This window comes from Heterodontus francisci, chromosome 18 (assembly GCF_036365525.1).
Source record: "Heterodontus francisci isolate sHetFra1 chromosome 18, sHetFra1.hap1, whole genome shotgun sequence".
Lineage (NCBI taxonomy): Eukaryota > Metazoa > Chordata > Chondrichthyes > Heterodontiformes > Heterodontidae > Heterodontus > Heterodontus francisci.
The window spans coordinates 83,860,349-83,880,487 of NC_090388.1; the positions used below are offsets into that span (position 1 = coordinate 83,860,349).

Consider the following 20,139-nt stretch of genomic DNA (forward strand, 5'->3'; position numbering starts at 1 on the left):
GACTGGGGGCTGAGAGAGAGAGAGAGAGAGTGTGACTGGGGGCTGAGAGAAGAGAGAGAGAGTGTGACTGGGGGCTGAGAGAGAGAGAGAGAGTGTGACTGGGGGCTAGAGAGAGAGAGAGAGTGTGACTGGGGCTGAGAGAGAGAGAGAGTGTGACTGGGGGCCTGAGAGAGAGAGAGAGTGTGACTGGGGGCTGAGAGAGAGAGAGAGTGTGACTGGGGGCTGAGAGAGAGAGAGAGTGTGACTGGGGGCTGAGAGAGAGAGAGAGTGTGACTGGGGGCTGAGAGAGAGTGTGACTGGGGGCTGAGAGAGAGAGAGAGTGTGACTGGGGGCTGAGAGAGAGAGAGAGAGTGTGACTGGGGGCTGAGAGAGAGAGAGAGAGTGTGACTGGGGGCTGAGAGAGAGAGAGAGAGAGTGTGGACTGGGGGCTGAGAGAGAGAGAGAGAGAGAGAGTGTGACTGGGGGCTGAGAGAGAGAGAGTGTGACTGGGGGCTGAGAGAGAGAGAGTGTGACTGGGGGCTGAGAGAGAGAGAGAGAGAGTGTGACTGGGGGCTGAGAGAGAGAGAGAGAGAGAGTGTGACTGGGGAGCTGAGAGAGAGAGAGAGAGAGTGTGACTGGGGGGCTGAGCGAGAGAGAGAGAGTGTGACTGGGGGCTGAGAGAGAGAGAGAGTGTGACTGGGGGCTGAGAGAGAGAGAGTGTGACTAGGGGGCTGAGAGAGAGAGAGTGTGACTGGGGCTGAGAGAGAGAGAGTGTGACTGGGGGCTGAGAGAGAGAGAGAGAGAGAGACGGGGCTGAGAGAGAGAGAGACGGGGCTGAGAGAGAGAGAGAGAGAGAGACGGGGCTGAGAGAGAGAGAGAGAGAGAGACGGGGCTGAGAGAGAGAGAGAGAGAGAGACGGGGCTGAGAGAGAGAGAGAGAGAGAGAGAGCGGGGCTGAGAGAGAGAGAGAGAGAGAGACGGGGCTGAGAGAGAGAGAGAGGGAGAGAGACGGGGCTGAGGGAGAGAGACGGGGCTGAGGGAGAGAGACGGGGGCTGAGGTGAGAGAGACGGGGCTGAGGGAGAGAGACGGGGCTGAGGAGAGAGACGGGGCTGAGGGGAGAGAGACGGGGCTGAGGGAGAGAGACGGGGGCTGAGGGAGAGAGACGGGGCTGAGGGTGAGAGTGACTGGGGGCTGAGGGTGAGAGTGACTGGGGGCTGAGGGTGAGAGTGACTGGGGGCTGAGAGTGAGAGTGACTGGGGGCTGAGAGTGAGAGTGACTGGGGGCTGAGAGTGAGAGTGACTGGGGGCTGAGAGTGAGAGTGACTGGGGGCTGAGAGTGAGAGTGACTGGGGGCTGAGAGTGAGAGTGACTGGGGGCTGAGAGTGAGAGTGACTGGGGGCTGAGAGTGAGAGTGACTGGGGGCTGAGAGTGAGAGTGACTGGGGGCTGAGGGAGAGGGTGACTGGGGGCTGAGGGAGAGGGTGAGAGTGAGAGTGACTGGGGGCTGAGGGAGAGAGTGAGAGTGAGAGTGGCTGGGGGCTGAGGGAGAGGGAGAGAGTGAGAGGGAGAGTGGCTGGGGGCTGAGGGAGAGAGTGAGAGTGGCTGGGGGCTGAGGGAGAGAGTGAGTGAGAGTGACTGGGGGCTGAGGGAGGGGCTGGGGGCTGAGGGCTGAGACAGGGACAGAGCGAGACTGGGGGGGCGTGAGAGAGAGAGAGACTCTGGGTGGCTGGGGGGTAGAGGGAGAGATGGAGGTGAGAGAGAGGTGGAGACTGGGGATTGGAGCGAGAGAGAGACTGGGGAGGGCGGGTGGTAGAGACTGGGACTGCGGGAGGCGGGGGGAAGAGAGAGAGCCTGGAGGGAGAGAAGGGTGTGTGAGAGAGCGATCAAGATCACTCCTGACAGATTGACATCTATCGGAATACTCTGCATCTCAAAACCAAGTGTGTGGGCAGACATTGTGTATTTGTGCAAGCAAAAATATTGTCAGGTATCTCACTAAATCAGTGATGAGAAAGTAAGTAAATAAATTATTCTTCTCATTTAAAGCTTGTAATGCAAATTTTTTGTTGGTTTGGTTAATAGTAAAATACATTTCTAATGTCTCTATCTTTCTGAAATTTGCTCACCGGCCCCCTATGGAGGCCAAAATTGTAATGTGGCCCTTTGTGCGAAAAGGTTGGACACCCCTGCAGTTTCTGACCATCAGACCCAGAAAAAATTGAACTGTCAGTTTTACTGACAGTTGCTGTGAGTAGGAACTGCTGCTTTGGACCTTTGGGGCAGCTTTGTGGTTTTCTGGTGGGTTTAAAAAAAAAATTGGAACTGACAGTTCTGATAAAATTTACTTCATCCTTCACAATTATATGGTGTATTATTAAATGCTGAGGTCACTGGTGTTTTTATACAAATGCATTGGTCCACTGTCTTGATGGTAATCGAAGGTAAAGGTTAAATGAACAGTGGGAAACCTTTAAAGAAACAATTCAAAATGTTCAAAAATAATACATTCCTTTGAAAAACCAAAACTCCACCAGAAAGACCCATCCGTGGCTCACTCAGGAAGTTAAGGATAGTTTAAAAGAACAGGCTTACAATGTTGCAAAAAAGAACAGCAAGTCTGTGGATTGGGAGTGTTTTCGAAACCAGCAAAGGGTCACCAAAAAGTTGATAAAGGTAAAAATAATAAACTGGGCAGTGATATAAAAACAGATTGTAAGAGCTTTTATAGGTATATCCAAAGGAAGAGAATACCTAAAGTAAATATTGGTCCCGTGGAAGCAGAGACAGGAGAAATTATGGGCTATAAGGAAATGGCAGAGACATTGAACAAATATTTTGACCTGAAACGTTCACTTTGCTTCTCTCTCCACAGATGCTGCCAGACCTGCTGAGTATTTCCAGCACTTTTTATTTTTATTTGAAACTTGTAAGTGTTGATGTTCAAAAAGACTTGAATGTGCTTGTACAAGGAACACAGAAAGTTAACATGCAGGTACAGCAAACAATTAGGAAGGCAAATGGCATGTTGGCCTTTATTGCAAGGGGATTGGAGTACAGGAATAAGGAAGTATTGCTACAATTGTACAGAGTTTTGGTGAGACCACATCTGGAATACTTTGTGCAGTTTAGGTCTGCACATTTCAGAAAGGATACACTTGCATTGCCTGTATTCTCTGGACTATAGACGAACGAGTGGTGATCTCATTGAAACATATAAGATTCTGAAGAGCCTGGATAGGATAGACACTGAGAGATTATTCCTGCTGGTCGAGGAATCTAAAACACGGGGGCACAGTCTCAGAATAAGGGGCCGATTATTTAGGACTGAAATGAGGAGAAATTACCTCTCTCAAAGCGTTGTGAATCTTTGGAATTCTCTACCCCAAAGGGTTGTGGATGCTCCATCATTGAATATGTTTAAGGCTGGGATAGATGGAGTTTTGGTCTCTCGGAATCAAGGGATATGGCGAGCGGGCAGGAAAGTGGAGTTGAATCTTAAGATCAGCCATGATTGTTTTGAATGGCGGAGCAGGCTCGATGGGCTATATGGTTTACTTCTGCTATTTCTTGTGCTCTTGTGTAATGCTTCTACACATTTGAAGTGGCTTGAAAGCATTTGCATTTATTCCAGATCATTAACAGTGCTATCATTACATGATTCCTTTTCAGAAAAAATTTTCAGACTTTTTTGTCCTCTGCCTCCAATTTTCAGACCTTTTGGTCTTTGGCTACTCTCACCGCTGGATTGTTTTAAAAAAATTCATTCATGGGATGTGGGCGTCGTAGGCCAGGCCGGCATTTATTGCCCATCCCTAATTGCCCTTGAACTGAGTGGCTTGCTAGGCCATTTCAAGGGCATGTAAGAGTCAACCATATGTGCAGTGGTTATGGGGCAGATGTATCTGCAGTAGGTGAGTTGGTGAGGACAAAGTCAAGTAGGTTGCTTGTGTTGGTTCCTCATTGCCTGCCACAGGCCTTGTCTGGCCAATCCTTCATAACTTGGCCAGCTCGGTCAGTGGTGATACGCCTGAGTTATTCTTTGTGATGTACATTGAAGTCTTCCACTCAGTATATTCAGTGCTACTCTCAATGCTTCCTCCAGCTGGTGTTCAGTGTTGAGAAGTATAGAGTCATCAATTGATTGGGAGAGCTGTGTAGGTGGTCATCAGTAGGATGTTTCCTTAACCATGAGACTTAAGTGAGCACTTCCAAAGCCATTCCCACACAACTGTATGTAGAACCTGTCCCTGCCTTTGGTGGGCCAATCTTGTCAGTTGGACAGGACATACGCAGGAATGGTGATGGCTGAGTCTGGGGCATTGGCTGATGGAAATAATTTTGTAAGTAAGGCTATGCTAAGCTGTTGCTTTACTAGTCTGTGGGTAGCTCTACCAAGTTGAACACAGTCCCCAGATGCTGGTCTTTGCAGGGATGTCTGGGCTGTCATTGCCTTCGTCTCATCCTGACCTAAAGGCATTATTTAAAATTCAGTTCTCTTAAGAGTGAAAGTTACTTAGTGATAGAAGTATTTTAGTGTAGTTTGAGTTGGATGGTGGTTGTCTCTTTAAATCCAATGACATTGCATAAGGCACTGGTTTAAAAGCTGGCAGTAGTTACAATCTATGGCCCAGTCACAAGGCTGGTTCAAACTGGTTTTTAACCGTACATTTGAAGTGCCAAGACACGTTGAAAGGAACACACACTTGTGCTATTTGTTACTTGTGCGACAGATGTTTTTCTCGCGCCGGGCCCTGCCATCATGAGTGGGAGGCTGGTGGTCCTATAATCAATCTAGGTGCTTCAAATTGCTTCTCCAGCCACATTTGACTAGTTTTGCATAGGCTGGAGCCAATACCAGCAGGATTTCTGGTTGCAGTGGCTCAGTGACTGTTTCTTTTGTGTTTTATGAAGTTGTGAAATGATTATTAGATCACAGGCGCTTTGAGGTAGGCGTTTAGTTGAAAATGTATGGTGAATGAACACTGCCTCTCTCTGCGATGGTTTTCATTGGTTCCCTTTACTTCTGACAGCTGGTCGTGATGCCATATCAGACACTGCTACACAGCTCGACCAGGCAGGCATCCGGCATCAAACTGAAGGGGCAGGTGGTGGTGATTGACGAGGCACACAACCTGATTGATACCATCACTGGCATTCACAGCTACAAGGTGACAGGGTCACAGGTGGGTACTACCTCAGTGAAACTAGGATTGTGGTCATTTAGAATCATAGAATGATACAGCACAGGAGGCCATTCCCCTCATTGTGCCTGTGCTGGCTCTTTGGAAGAGATATGCAATTAATTCCAATCCAGTATTCTCTCCCAATAGTCATGCAAATTTTTACCATAAGAAATAGGAGCAGGAGTGAGCCATGGGGTCCCTTGAGCCTTTTCTGCCATTCAGTAAGATCATTGTTGATCTTCAATCTGAGCTCACTTTCCCACCTGGTCCCCATATCGTCTGGGGTGGAAAATTCAAAAATTCACAATTGTCTGAATGAAGAAATTTCTTCTCATCCTAGTTCTAAATGGCTGACCCTTTTATCCTGAGACTGCTGCCTAATTCTAGGCTCTTCAGACAGGGGAAACCGCTTCTCAACATCTACCTTGTAACGCCATTTCAAAATCTTATATGCTTTAATGACGTCCCTCATTCTTCTAAATTGCAGAGAGTATAAACCCGTTATACTCAATCTCTCCTCATAGGACAACCCTCTCATCCCAGGAATCAATCCAGTGAACCTTTGTGCGTCCCCTCTAAGATTAATATATCTTCCTTAGGTGCGGAGAGCAAAACTGTGCACAGTACCAAAGCCCTACACAATTGCAGCGAGACTTCCTTATTCTGTCTTGCAACAAAGGACAACAAGCCTTTTGCCTTCCTAGTTGCTTGCTGTACCTGCATAGGACACACAAATCCCTCTGAACACCAACGTTTAATAGTATCTCACAACAAAATATAGTATTTATATAGCACCTTTTAATGTAATTAAATGTTCCAAGCTGCTTCACAGGAGATTTATAAAGCAAAATTTGAAACCATGTCACATAAGGCAATATTAGGGCAGATGAGCAAAAGGTCTTAAGAAACATCTTAAAGGCGAATACAGAGGTAGAGAGGTTTAGGGAACGAGTTCTCGAGCTTATGGCTTTGGCAGCTGTAGCATGGCCACCAATCTCAATTACCCAAATATTGATTGGGATAATTTTAGACTAAAGGGAAAGGTGGGGGAGAATTCCTGCATTGTTTTCAGGAGAACTTCCTTGATCAGTATGTTCTAGGCCCAACTGGAAAGGAGGCATTGCTGGATCTGGTGCTGGGAAATGAGTTGGGCCAAGTAGATAAAGTGTCAGTGAGGGAGCACACTTGGGTAATTGTGATCATCGCTTTTTTTTAATTCATTCATGGGATGTGGGCGTCGCTGGCCAGGCCAGCATTTATTGCTCATCCCTAATTGCCCTTGAGAAGGTGGTGGTGAGCTGCCTTCTTGAACCACTGCAGTCCATGGGAGGTAGGTACACCCACAGTGCTGTTAAGAAGGGAGTTTCAGGATTTTGATCCAGCGACAATGAAGGAACGGCGATATAGTTCCAAGTCAGGATGGTGTGTGACTTGGAGGGGAACTTGCAGGTGGTGATGTTCCCATGCATCTGCTGCTCTTGTCCTTCGAATTGGAAGAGGTCACGGGTTTGGAAGGTGCTGTCTAAGGAGCCTTGGTGCGTTGCTGCATTGCATCTTGTAGATGGTACACACTGCTGCCACTGTGTGCGGTGGTGGAGGGAGTGAATGTTTGTGGATGGGGTGCCAATCAAGCAGGCTGCTTTGTCCTGGATGTTGTCGAGCTTCTTGAGTGTTGTCGGAGCTGCACCCATCCAGGCAAGTGAAGAGTATTCCATCAATCTCCTGACTGGTGCCTTGTGGATGGTGGACCGGCTTTGGGGAGTCAGGAGGTGAGTTACTCGCCACAGGATTCCTAGCCTCTGACCTGCTTTTGTAGCCACAGTATTTATATGGCTACTCCAGTTCAGTTTCTAGTCAATGGTAGCCCCTCAGATGTTGATAGTGGGGGATTCAGTGATGGTAATGCCATTGAATGTCAAGGGGAGATGGTTAGATTCTCTCTTGCTGGAGATGGTCATTGCCAGGCACTTGTGTGGCGCGAATGTTACTTGCCACTTATCAGCCCAAGCCTGGATATTGTTCAGGTCTTGCTGCATTTCTGCACGGACTGCTTCAGTATTGAGGAGTCGCAAATGATGCTGAAGATTGTGCAAACATCCCTACTTCTGACCTTCTGAAGGAAGGTCATTGATGAAGCAGCTGAAGATGGTATCATAAGGTTTAGATTAGTAATGTAGAAAAGCAAGGAACTAAATAAGGTCGAACAGCTAAATTGAAAAAGGCTAATTTGAATGCGATGAGAAGGGATCTAGCCAGGATAGAATGGAACCAAAGACTGAAAGGAAAAACTGTAATGGAACAATGAGTTATCTTTAAGGACAAGATGCTAGATACATTTCAACAAGTGTGGAGAAGTTAGGGGAACCAAAAACAAGGCTCCTTGGATGATGAGGGAGATAGAGATAACGATGAAACAAAAAAAGAGGATGTATGATGCATGTGTGGTGGAATCTTCACGTGAGAACCAGGCCAAATACAATCAGTTGAGTGGGGATGAGAAGAGGAAAATAAGACTGGAAAAGAGAGAATATGCGAATAGAATGGCAGTCAACATAAAAGGGAACCCAAAAATCTTTCACCGGCATGTAAATAGTAAGTGGATAGTAAGAGGTGGAATGGGGGTTAATAGGGATAAGGAGGGTAATATAAGCTTAGAGGCAGAGGGAAAAGCTAGAATACTTAATGAGTAGGGGCGGCACAGTAGCACAGTGGTTAGCACCGCAGCCTCACAGCTCCAGCGACCCAGGTTCAGTTCTGGGTACTGCCTGTGCGGAGTTTGCAAGTTCTCCCTGTGACTGCGTGGGTTTCTGCTCCAGTTTCCTCCCACAGCCAAAGACTTGCAGGTTGATAGGTAAATTGGCCATTGTAAATTGCCCCTAGTGTAGGTAGGTGGGAGGAGAATTAAGGGAAGGTGGGGAATATGGGATTAATGTAGGATTAGTATAAATGGGTGGTTGTTGGTCAGCACAGACTCGGTGGGCCGAAGGGCCTATTTCAGTGCTCTATCTTTCTATGATTCTATGAGTACTTTGAATCGGTGTTTACAAAGGAAGATGAATCTGACAAAATAGCGGTAGAAACGGAGAGAGTAGAGGCAATGGATAGGGTAAAAATTGAGAGGGAGGTGGTAATGGAAAGACTGCTATGCTTAGGGGTAGATAAATCACCTGGTCCAGATGGGTTGCATCCCAGGTTACTAAAAGAAGTGGGGGTGGAGATAGCGGAAGGGCTTGCCATAATCTTCCAATCTTCCTTAAATATGGGGGAGCTGCCAGAGGATTGGAGTGGAAAATGTGACACCATTCTTCAAGTAAGTGTGTAAGGACAGTCCTAGTGACTACAGGCCCGTTAGGTTAACATCAGTGGGTAAGGTTTTAGAAACAATAATCAGGGAAAACTTCAACAGACACTTGGAGAGGTTTGAGTTAATTAAGGATAGCCAGCATGGATTTGTAAAAGGCAGATCATGCTTGACAAATCTAATTGAATTTTTTGATGAAGTAACAGAAGATTGATGAAGAGTATGCATTGGATGTTGTCTAATTGGATTTTAAGAAAGCGTTTGGTAAAGCACCATATAAAAGGCTGGTTAACAAAATTGAGGCTCATGGAATAGGAGGGTCAGTGTCCAATTTGATTTTTAAAAATTGGCTTAAGGACCGAAAACATGGTAAATGGTTGTTTCAGACTGGAGGATGGTAGACGTTGGTGTTTCCCAAGGTGCTGGGACCACTGTTTTTTTTTTGCTATATGACTTGGATCTTGGAATACAGAGTAGAATTTCAAAATTTGCCGATAATACCAAACCAGGAAGAGTAGCAAGCAGATGATATGAACCACCTGCAACAGGACATGGATAGGCTAACAGAATGGGCAGACAAGTGGGAAATGAAATTTAACACAGTAAGTGTGAGATGAAGCATTTTGGCAGAAAGGATAGGGTGGGGCAATATAGACTTAATTGCACAGTTTGAAAGTGTATGCAGGGATGGAGAGACTTGTGGGTGCATGTGCATTGATCTTTGAAGGTGGCAGTTCATATTGAGAGAGTAGTTAGCAAAGCATATGGGATCTTGGGCTTTTTAAATAGAGGCATAGAGTACAAAAGCAGAGAGGTTATTCTGAACCTTTATAAAGCTCTGGTTAGGCCCCAACAGGAGTACTGCATTAGGTTCTGGTTACCACACTTTAGGAAGGATGTGAGGATCCTTGAGAGGATGCAGAAGAGATTTACCAGAATGGTTCCAGGGACGGGGAATTTTAGTAACAAGATTAGGTGGAACAGTTGGGGTTGTTCTCCCTGGAGCAAAGGGGATTGAAGGGAGATTTCGTAGAGGTGTATAAGATTATGACAGGCTTAGATAAGTTAGACAAGGAAAAACTGTTCCCATTAACTGATGGTACAAGGACTAGGAGACACAGATTGAGGTTTTGGGCAAGAGATGCAGGGGAAGAAGAACTTTTTTATGCATCGAGCGGTAATGACCTGGAACTTGCTGCCCATGAGAGTGGTAGAAGCAGAAATAATCGATGATTTCAAAAGGAAGTTTGAAGGAAATAAACTTGCAGAGCTAAGAGGATCGAGCTGGGGAGTGGGACTGACTGTATTGCTTTGCAGAGAGCTGGCATAGACTCGATGGGCTGAATCCCCCCTCCTATGTTGTAAATCCTTCTACAACTCTATGACTGAATTAAAATCAGGATTGTTCAAGAAGCCAGAATTAGATGAGTGCAGATTATCTTGGAGGGTTGTGGGGATGGAAGAGATTATCGAGATAGGGAGGGGCGAGGCCATGGAGGGATTTGAAAACATGGCTGAGAATTTAAAAACTGAGTTGTTGCATGACTGGGAGCTAATGTAGGTCAGTGATGGGTGAACAGAACTTATTGCGAGTAAGGACATGGCCAGCAGAGTTTTGGATGATTTTGAGTTTACGGCAGGTAGAATGTAGAAGGCTGCCTAGGAGTATGTTGGAATAGTCAGGTTTAGAGGTAACAGATTTGGATGAGACTTTCAACAGCAGATGAGCCGAGGCAGGGACAGAGTTGGGTGATGTTACAGAGGTGGAAATAGACAATCTTAGTGATAATGCTGATATGTGGTCGGCAGCTCATTTTGGAGTCATGATACCAGGGTTGCAAACAGTTTGGTTCCGCCTCAGGCAGTTGCCAGGAAGAAGGATGGAGTCAGTAGCTAGGGAATGGATTTTCTAGTGGGGACCAAAGACAGTGGCTTCAGTCCTGCCAAAATTTAATTGGGGTAATTTCTACTCATTTAGTATTGGATGCCAGATAAGCAGTCTGATAATTTAGCCATAGTGGAGGAGTTGAGAGGTGGTGGTAAGGTAGAGCTGGGTGTCGTCAGCATGCAAGTGAAAACAAACGCTTTTATTTTTGGATCATGTTGCAGAGAGGCAGCGTGTAGATGAGAAATAGGAGGGGGCCGAGGATAGATACTTTAGGGGGTCACCAGAGGTAAATGGTGTGGGAGTGGGAAGAGAAACCATTGCAATAATACCAGATGGACTGCAGCGGTTAAAGAAAGCAGCTCACCATCACCTTCTGAAGAGCAGTTAGGGATGGGCAACAAATTGCCAGTGAAACCCACATCCCATGAAATGAATAAAAAAAATAAACTTGGGCTACGATTAGATAAGAATGGAACCAGGTGAGTGCAGTCCCACAAAGCTAGGTGACAATATTCTGCTTTTCTGTTCTTAGTGCCAAGGTGACTAACCTCACACTTCCCTACCTTATGCTCAAATCTGCCATCCTCTTGTCCATTCACTTAACCTGTCCATATCCCATTGCAGACTACTTTCCCAACTAGCTTTTTATTGTCAGCAAACTTGGATCCATTATACTCGGTCCCTTCAGCCAGATCATTAATATAGATTGTAACCAGCTGAGTCCCCAGCACTGATCCTTGCAGCACTCAACTCGTAACAGCCTGCCAACTTGGAAATTACCCCTCTATTCCTACTCTTTTTATTTTCTGTCCCTTAACCAATCATCTATTTACGCTAATATGTTACCCCCAACCCCATGAGCCCTTAACTTATCTAACTACCTTTCATGTCACACCTTATTGAATGCCTTCTGACAGTCCAAGTGTACTGTGTCCACTGGTTTCCCCCTTATCTTCCTGGCTAGTTACATCCTGAAGACCTCTCATAGATTTGTCAATCACAATTTCCCTTTAATAGAATCTTGTTGACTTTGCCTAATCATATTTTCTGTTTGCTTCCACTTCCTTAATAATGGATTCCAGCATTTTCCCAATAACCTATGTCAGGCTAATTGATATGTGGTTCCCTGTTCTCTCTCTCCTTTTTTGAATAGAGGTATTACATTTGATAACTTCCAATCCATTGGAACTGTTCCAGAATCTAGGGAATTTTGGAAGATCACAACCGTGATGAGGGGCATGGACAGGGTGGATAGGGAGCAGCTGTTCCCCTTAGTTGAAGGGTCAGTTACGAGGGGCCACAAGTTTAAGGTGAGGGGCAGGAGGTTTAAGGGGGATTTGAGGAAGAACTTTTTTACCCAGAGGGTGGTGACGGTCTGGAGTGCCCTGCCTGGGAGGGTGGTAGAGGCAGGTTGCCTCACATCCTTTAAAAAGTACCTGGATGAGCACTTGGCACGTCATAACATTCAAGGCTATGGACTAAGTGCTGGCAAATGGGATTAGGTAGACAGGTCAGGTGTTTTAATGTGTCGGTGCAGACTCGATGGGCTGAAGGGCCTCTTCTGCACTGTATTATTCTGTGATTCTGTGATCAGTGCATCCACTATCTCTGCAGCGACCTCTTTTAGAGCCCTAGGATGTCAGACACAGGTCCAGGGGATTTGTCAGCATTTAGTCCCATTAATTTCTCCCAGTATATTTTCTTTACTAGCATTACTTACATTAAGTTCCTCAGTCTAATAGCTGGACCCTTGGTTCTTCACTATTAATGGTATGTTTTCTTGTGTCTTTTACTGCAAGATGGACGCAAAATATTTGAATAACATCTCTGCCATCCCTATTTCCCCAGTATAACTTTTTTCTGGATCAGCCTCTAAGGGACCCACGTTTACTTTTGCTACCCTCTTCCTTTTTACATTATAGAAGCTTTTAGAATCTGTTCTATTTCTGGTTAGTTTACTCTCTCAATTTTATGGTCATCCTTCGCTTGTTTCTAAAACTCTCCCAATCATCAGGCTTACTACTCTTTTTGGCAATATTATAAGCTCTTGAAATGTAATACTATCCTCAACCTCTTTAGTTAGCTATAGATGGATCACTTTTCAGATGGTGTTTTTATTTCTCAATGGAAGGTATATTCATTTAAGTATTATGAAATAGTTCTTGAAATGTTTGCCATTGCTTATTTACTGTCATACCTTTTTAATCCAATTTCCAAATCTACCTTATTTAACTCGCCCCTCATAGCTATGTAATAGGCTTAATTTAAATTTAATACTCTAGTTTCGGACTTGTGTGCCAGCTGTGACTCAGTGGGTAGCACTCTTGCCTCTGTGTCACAAGGTTCTGGGTTCAAGTCCCACTCCAGGGCTTGAGCACAAAAATCAAGGCTGTCGGAGGTGCCGTCTTTCAGATGAGACGTTAAATCGAGGCCCCATCTGTCTGCTCGGGTGGATGTAAAAGATCCCATTGCACTATTTCGAAGAACAGGGGAGTTGTCCTTGGTGTCCTGGCCAATATTTATCCCTTAATCAACATTATAAAAACACATTATCTGGTTGTTGTTTGTGGGAGCTTGCTGTGCACAAATTAGCTGCCGCATTTCCTCCATTACAACAATGACTACGCTTCAAAAGTAATTAATTGCCTGTAAAGCGCTTTGAAACATCTGGTGATTGTGAAGGGCGCTATATAAATGCAAGTCATTTTTTAAAGAATGCTGCACTTGAATTCAATGTGAAATTCATCATAATATGACACATTCCCAGAGGAACCCTTACCATGTGATTAACTCTGTCTCATTACACAAGATAGGATCTAAAATAGTCCGTTCCCTTGTTGGTTCCACGACATATTGTTCCAGGAAACTGTCATGAACTCGTCCACTAAACTGCTGTTGTCAATTTGATTTGTACAGTATATATGAAGATTGAAGTCTCTTGCGATTGTTTCATTGCCTTTGTTAAAAGCTCCTCTTATTTCTTGATACTCTGCCCAATAGTATAGCTACTGCTAGGGGGCCTATAAAGTACTCCTACCTGTATTTTATGCACCTTATGTTTTTGTCTCCACCCATACTGATTCTGCTCCCTGTTCTGAGACAAGATCCTTGCTCGCTATTGACCTTATGACATGCCTTATCATGGCTTCAACCACCCCCCTGCTACTTTTCCAGTTTACCATAGAATCATAGAATGGTTACAGCACAGAAGGAGGCCATTTGGCCTGTCATGTCTGTGCCAGGACTCTGCAAGAGCAACTCACCTGGTCCCACCCCCTTGCATTTTCCCCCATAGCCCTGCAAATTTTTTCTCCGGTTAATTATCCAATTTTCTTTTGAAGGCCTTGATTGAAACTGCCTCTATCACACACTCAGGCAGTGCATTCCAGATCCTAACCACTTGCTGTGTTTTTTAAAAAAAAGTTTTTCCTCATGTTGCTGTTGCTCCTTTTGCCAATCACCTTAAATCGGTGTCCTCTGGTTCTGGAACCTTTCACCACTGGGAACAGTTTCTCCCTATCGACTCTGTCCAGGCCCCTCATGATTTTGAACACCTCTATCAAATCTCTTCATGATCTTTCTTCACAGAGAATAGACCCAGCTTCTCCAACCTATCCATTTAACTCAAGTTCCTCATCCCTGCAACCATTCTTTTGAACCTTCTGTGCACCCTTTCTAATGCTTTTAACATCCACCGAAAGTGTGGTGCCCAGAACCGGACACAGTGCTCCAATTGAGACAGAACCAGTGTTTTATACAGGTTTATCGTAACTTTGTTTTTGTAATCTATGCCCCTAATTATAAAGCCCAGGATCCCAGATACTTTATTAACTGCTTTCTCAACCTGCCCTGCAACCTTCACTGACTTGTGCTGATATACCCACAATGTCCCACTGCTCTTGCACCCCTTTAGAATTGTTCCCTTTAGTTTATATTGCCACTCTTCGTTCTTCCTACCAAAATGAATTACTTCATGCTTGCCTGCAGTAAGTTTCCTTTGCCAGTTGTCCACCCATTCCACCACCACCACCTGACTATGTTCTTTTCTTTATTCATTCATGGCATGTGGGCATCACTGCCTAGGACAGCATTTATTGCCCATCCCTAATTGCTCTTGAGAAGGTGGTGATGAGCTGCCTTCTTGAACCGCTGCAGTCCATGTGGGGTAGGTACATCCACAGTGCTGTTAGGAAGGGAGTTCCAGGATTTTGACCTAGCGACAGTGAAGGAACGGCGATATAGTTCCAAGTCAGGATGGTGTGTGGCTTGGAGGGGAACTTGCAGTTGGTGGTGTTCCCATGAATCTGCTGCCCTTGTCCTTCTCGGTGGTAGAGGTCACGGATTTGGAAGGTGCTGTCTAAGGAGCCTTGGTGCGTTGCTGCAGTGCATCTTGTAGATGGTACACGCTGCTGCCACTCTGCGTCGGTGGTGGAGGTAGTGAATGTTTGTGGTTGGGGTGCCATCAAGCGGGCAGCTTTGTCCCTGGATGGTGTTGAGCTTCTTGAGTGTCATTGGAGCTGCACCCATCCAGGCAGGTTGTGGGTATTCCAACACACTCCTGACTTGTGCCTTGTCGATGGTGGACAGGCTTTGGGAAACAGGAGGTGAGTTACTCGCCGCAGAATTCCCAACCTCTGACTTGCTCTTGTAGCCACGGTATTTATATGGCTGGTCCATTTCATTTTCTGGTCAATGGTAACCCCCAGGATGTTGATAGTGGGAGATTCAGCGATGGCAATGCCATTGAATGTCAAGGGGAGATGGTTAGATTCTCTTTTGTTTGAGATGGTCATTGCCTGGCACTTCTGTGATGCAAATGTTACTTGTCACTTATCAGCTCAAGCCTGAATATTGTCCAGGTCTTGCTCCATTTCTACAAGGACTGCTTCAGTATCTGAGGAGTCGTGAATGGTGCTGAACATTGTGCAATCACCAGCGAACATCCCCACTTCTGACCTTATGATTGCAGGAAGATCAGTGATGAAGCAGCTGAAGATGGTTGGGCCTAGGACAGTACCCTGAGGAACTCCTGCAGTGATGTCCTGGGAAGGAAAGGATTGACCTCCAGCAACCACAACCATCTTACTTTGCGCTAGGTATGACTCCAACCAGCAGAGGGTTTTCCCCCCGATTCCCATTGACTCCAGTTTTGGTAGGGCTTCTTCATGCCATACTCGGTCAAATGCTGCCTTGATGTCGAGAGCAGTCACTTTCACCTCACCTCTTGGAGTTCAGCTCTTTTGTCCAAGTTTGAACCAAGGTTGTAATGATGTCAGGAGCTGAGTGGCCCTGGCGGAACCCAAACTGAGTGTCATTGAGCATATTATTGCTATGCAAGTGACGCTTGATAGCACTGTCAATGACACCTTCCATCACCTTGAAGTTTATCATTATACTCCTCACAGTTCACAATATTTCCAAGTTTTGTGTCATCCGCAGATTTTGAAATTATGCCCTGTAGACCCAAGTCTGGGTCATTTAATATATATTAAGAAAAGCAGGGGTCCCAACATCAACCCCTCGGGAACCTTCCTCTCGTCCGAAAACAACCGTTCACAACTACTCTCTGTTTCCTGTTAGTCAACCAATTTGGTATCCATGCTGCCACTGTACCTTTTATTCCATGGGCTGTAACTTTGCTGACAAGACTGTTAAGTGGAACTTTATCAAATGCCTATCAAGTGACAGGAAACAGAGAGTAGTTGTGAACGGTTGTTTTCGGATGAGAGGAAGGTTCCTGAGGGGTTGGTGTTGGGACCCCTGCTTTTCTTGATATATATTAATGACCCAGACTTGGATCTACAGGGCACAATTTCAAAATCTGCGGATGACACAAAACTTGGAAATATTGTGAACTGTGAGGAGTATAATGATAAACTTCAAGGTGATGGAAGGTGTCATTGACAGTGCTATCAAGCGGCACTTGCATAGCAATAATATGCTCAGTGACACTCAGTTTGGAAGTCTGTGTACACCACGTCAACCGCATAACCCTCATCACCCCTCTCTGTCCCCTCATCAAAGAACTCGAGCAAGTTAGTTGTACATGATTGGCCGTTAAAAATTACATGCTGGCTTTCCTTAATTAATCCACATTTGTCCCAGTGACTATTAATTTTGTCTCAAATTACATTTCTAAAAGCTTTCCCATCACTGAGGTTAAACTGACTGGCATGTAGTTGCTGGTCTTGTCCTTACCCTTTTTTTGAACGAGGGTGTAACGTTTGCAATTCTCCAGTCCTCTGGCACTATACTTGTAGCAAAGGAGAATTGGAAGATTACGGTCAGTGTCTTCACAATTTTCACCCTTACTTCCCTAAGATGCATCTCATTTTGTCCTGGTGACTTATCAACGTTAAGTATAGCCAGCCTATCTGATACCTCCTCTTTATCAATTTTTAGCCCATCCAGTGTCTCAACTACCTCTTCCTTCACCATGACTTGGACAGCATCTTCTTCCTTGGTAATGACAGATGCAAAGTACTCATTTAAAAGCTCAGCCAGGCATCCTTTCTCCATGAGTAAATTCCCTTTTAGGTCCCTAATCAGCCCCATGCCTCCTTTTACCACTCTTTTACTATTTATATGCCTATAGAAGGCTTTTAGATTCCCTTTTATGTTATCTGCCAGTTTTTTCTCATACTCTTCTCATTTCTTTTTACTTCCCCTTTGAACCTTCTTTATTCAGCCTGGTTGTCAATTGCATTATCCACCTGACATCTGCCATATGTACCCTTTTTTAGCTTCAATTTACTCCCTATCTCTTTCATCATCAAGGAAGCTCTGGATCTGTTTGCCCTACCTTTCCCCCTCGTGGGAATGTAGCTTGACTGTAACCAATCTATTGCCTCTTTAGAAGCAGCCCATTGTTCAGTTGCAGTTTTGCCTGCCATTCTTTGATTCCAGTTTACTTGGGCCAGAACTGTTCTCACTCCATTGAAGTTGGCCTTGCCCAATAATTATCTTTACTCTGGATTGCTCTTTTTCCTTTTTCGTAGCTAACCTAAACCTTATGCTATGGTCACTATCCCCTAAATATTCCCCTACTGACAATTGCTTCACTTGATGCACCTCATTCCCCAGAACCAGATCCAGCAATTCCTCCTTCCTTGTTAGGCTGGAACATACTGATGTAGAAAATTCTCCTGACTGTACTTTTGAAACTCTTGCCCCTCTCTGTCTGTCTTTTTGAGATGTTAAGTACCCTGGAGTATTTAGTTCTGCAAGCTTGGTCACCATACAACAATGACTTTGTAATGGCTATTAGATCAAACCCATTTATTTCTATTTGTGCCATTAGTTCATCTGTCTTGTTACAAATGCTTAGTGCATTCAGATAACACACCTTTAATTTTCACTTGTTAGCACTTTCCCTGATTTAACCTTATTCACTGATCTAATCTTACCGTTAAACACTGTCCCTTCCTTTCTCATTCTGTTTGTCTTTACCCAAATCACTACACTGCGCTATGGCCTTGACTTTTCCCTTTAGATTATAAATCTCCCCTCACCTGAACCCTCCCGCTATTTTTTAGTTTTCAGCCCTACTTATAGCCCTAGTTACTTGATTCAATGGGACACTGGTCCCTGTCTGGTTTAAATGGAGTGCTTCTCAGCAAAACAGTCCCCACTTTGTCTGGTGCTAGTGCCAGTCCCCCATGACTCAAAAGCCCCGCCTTCCATGCCACTCTGAGCCAGGCATTCAACTTTTTGATCTGTTTGACGCTATGCCAGATTGTGCTTGACTCAGGTATTAATCCAAAGATTATTACCTCTGAGGTTCTGCTTATAAATTTGGACTCTAAGTCTTCAAACTCCCTTAGTAGAACCTCATTCCTCGTTCTACCTATGTCATTGGTTCCTATATGGACCACAACAACTGGATCCTCCCACCACCACTCCCATTACAAGTTCTTCTCCAGCTATTAGGAGATGTCCTTTACTGTGGCACCAGGCAGGCAACACAACCTTGGGAACTCCTGGTTGCAGCTGCAGAGAACAGTATCTATTCCTCTGACTATACTAAAATAAAAACAAGAAATGCTGGAAATACTCAGCAGGTCTGGCAGTATCTGTGGAGAGAGAAGCAGAGTTAATGTTTCAGGTCAGTGACCCTTCATCAGAACTGGCAAAGGTTAGAAATGTAATAGGTTTTAAGCAAATAAAGCAGGGATGGGGCAAGAGATAACAAACGTAAAGGTGTTGATAGGACAGGATCACAGAGAATAACTGACCAGAAGGTCATGGAGCAAAGGTAAACGGTACGTTAGTGGTATTGAAAGACAAAGTGTTAGTGCAGAGAGGGTGTTAATGGACAGAAAAATGAACAGCCCTGGCCCAAAGCACAAACATGAAAAAAACAGTGGGTAGGCACATGGTAAGAAAAATGAATGATGAAATAAAATAAAAAGAAAAAGGGAAAAAAAATGAAAGTAAAAAGGGGGGCCCGTCAAGCTCTGAAATTATTGAACTCCATGTTCAGTCCTGCAGGCTGTAGTGTGGCTAATCGGTAAATGAGATGCTGTTTCTTGAGCTTGTGTTGATGTTCACTGGAACACTGCAGCAATCCCAGGACAGATATGTGGGCCTGAGAGCAGGGGTGTGTGTTGAAATGGCAAGCAACTGGAAGCTTGGGGTCATGCTTTCAGACTGAGCGGAGGTGTTCCCCAAAGCGGTCACCCAATCTGTGTTTGGTCTCCCCAGTGTAAAGGAGACCACATTGTGAGCAGCGAATACAGTATACTACATTGAAAGAAGTACAAGTAAATAGCTGCTTCACCTGAAAGGAGTGTTTGGGGCCTTGGATAGTGAGGTGAGAGGAGGTAATTGGGCAGGTATTACACCTCCTGCGATTGCAGGGGAAGGGGATGTGGTATTGGGGTAATGGAGGTGTGGACCAGGGTGTCGCGGCGGGAACAATCCCTTCAGAATGCTGATGGGAGGGGAGGGGAAGATGTGTTTGGTAGTGGCATCACGCTTGACGTGGCGGAAATGGTGGATATGGAGGCTGGTGGGGTGGAAAGTGAGGCCAAGGGGAACCCTGTCGCAGTTCTGGGAGGGGTGAGGGTAGAGGTGCTGGAAATGGGCCAGACACGGTCGAGGGCCCTGACAACCACAGTGGGAGGGAATCCTCGGTTGAGGAAAAAGGAAGACATATCAGAAGCGCTGTCGTGGAAGGTTGCATCATCAGAGCAGATGCGTTGGAGACGGAGAAACTGGGAGAATGGAATGGAGTCCTTACAGGGGGCAGAGTGTGAAGAAGTGTAGTCGAGGTAGCTGTGAGAGTCGGTGGGCTTAGAATGAATATTAGTAGACAAATATACTGTCTATACTGTCCCTTACCACATTCCTTTTCACTCCCACGCCCCCACCCCACCCCCCCATCCCCCCGGCCCTACCACTTGAATGGGTTTCCAATACCATAGTGCCATGTCAGTTTGCGCATTCACCCTGCAGAATCTACATAGGCAACAAGGCCCTCATACCTGTTGGGTAAGAGCAAAGGTTGGGGCTTCTCTAGGACTGCACCTGGGGTCTCCTTACCTGTTGATTCGTCAATGACCGTTAACCAGACCTGTACCACTACCTAACCTACGGGATATGACTGTTTCCTGGATCTAAGTCTCAAGATAACTCTTTCCCCCTCTCTGATCCACTGCAATGTCTGTATCTTGGACTCCAGCTCAACAACTCTGAGCTTAATTTCCTTGAGATATAGGCACTTACTTTCAGACATGCTTGTCCAGAATCATCATGCTCTCCTCAAACTTCCACAAGCTTATATTTTTTA

The 20,139-nt window shown here is 45.4% G+C and overlaps 1 protein-coding gene across 2 annotated transcripts in view; it reads left to right on the forward strand.

The window, feature by feature from the left end:
- Positions 1-20,139, forward strand: part of ddx11 (DEAD/H (Asp-Glu-Ala-Asp/His) box helicase 11) — a 169,979-nt gene that overhangs the window by 47,641 nt on the left and 102,199 nt on the right. For both annotated transcript variants that reach the window (XM_068051077.1, XM_068051078.1), the window contains exon 10: positions 5,008-5,160. In XM_068051077.1, coding sequence (XP_067907178.1) covers positions 5,008-5,160 — 153 coding nt within the window. The remainder of the gene's footprint in view (positions 1-5,007; positions 5,161-20,139) is intronic.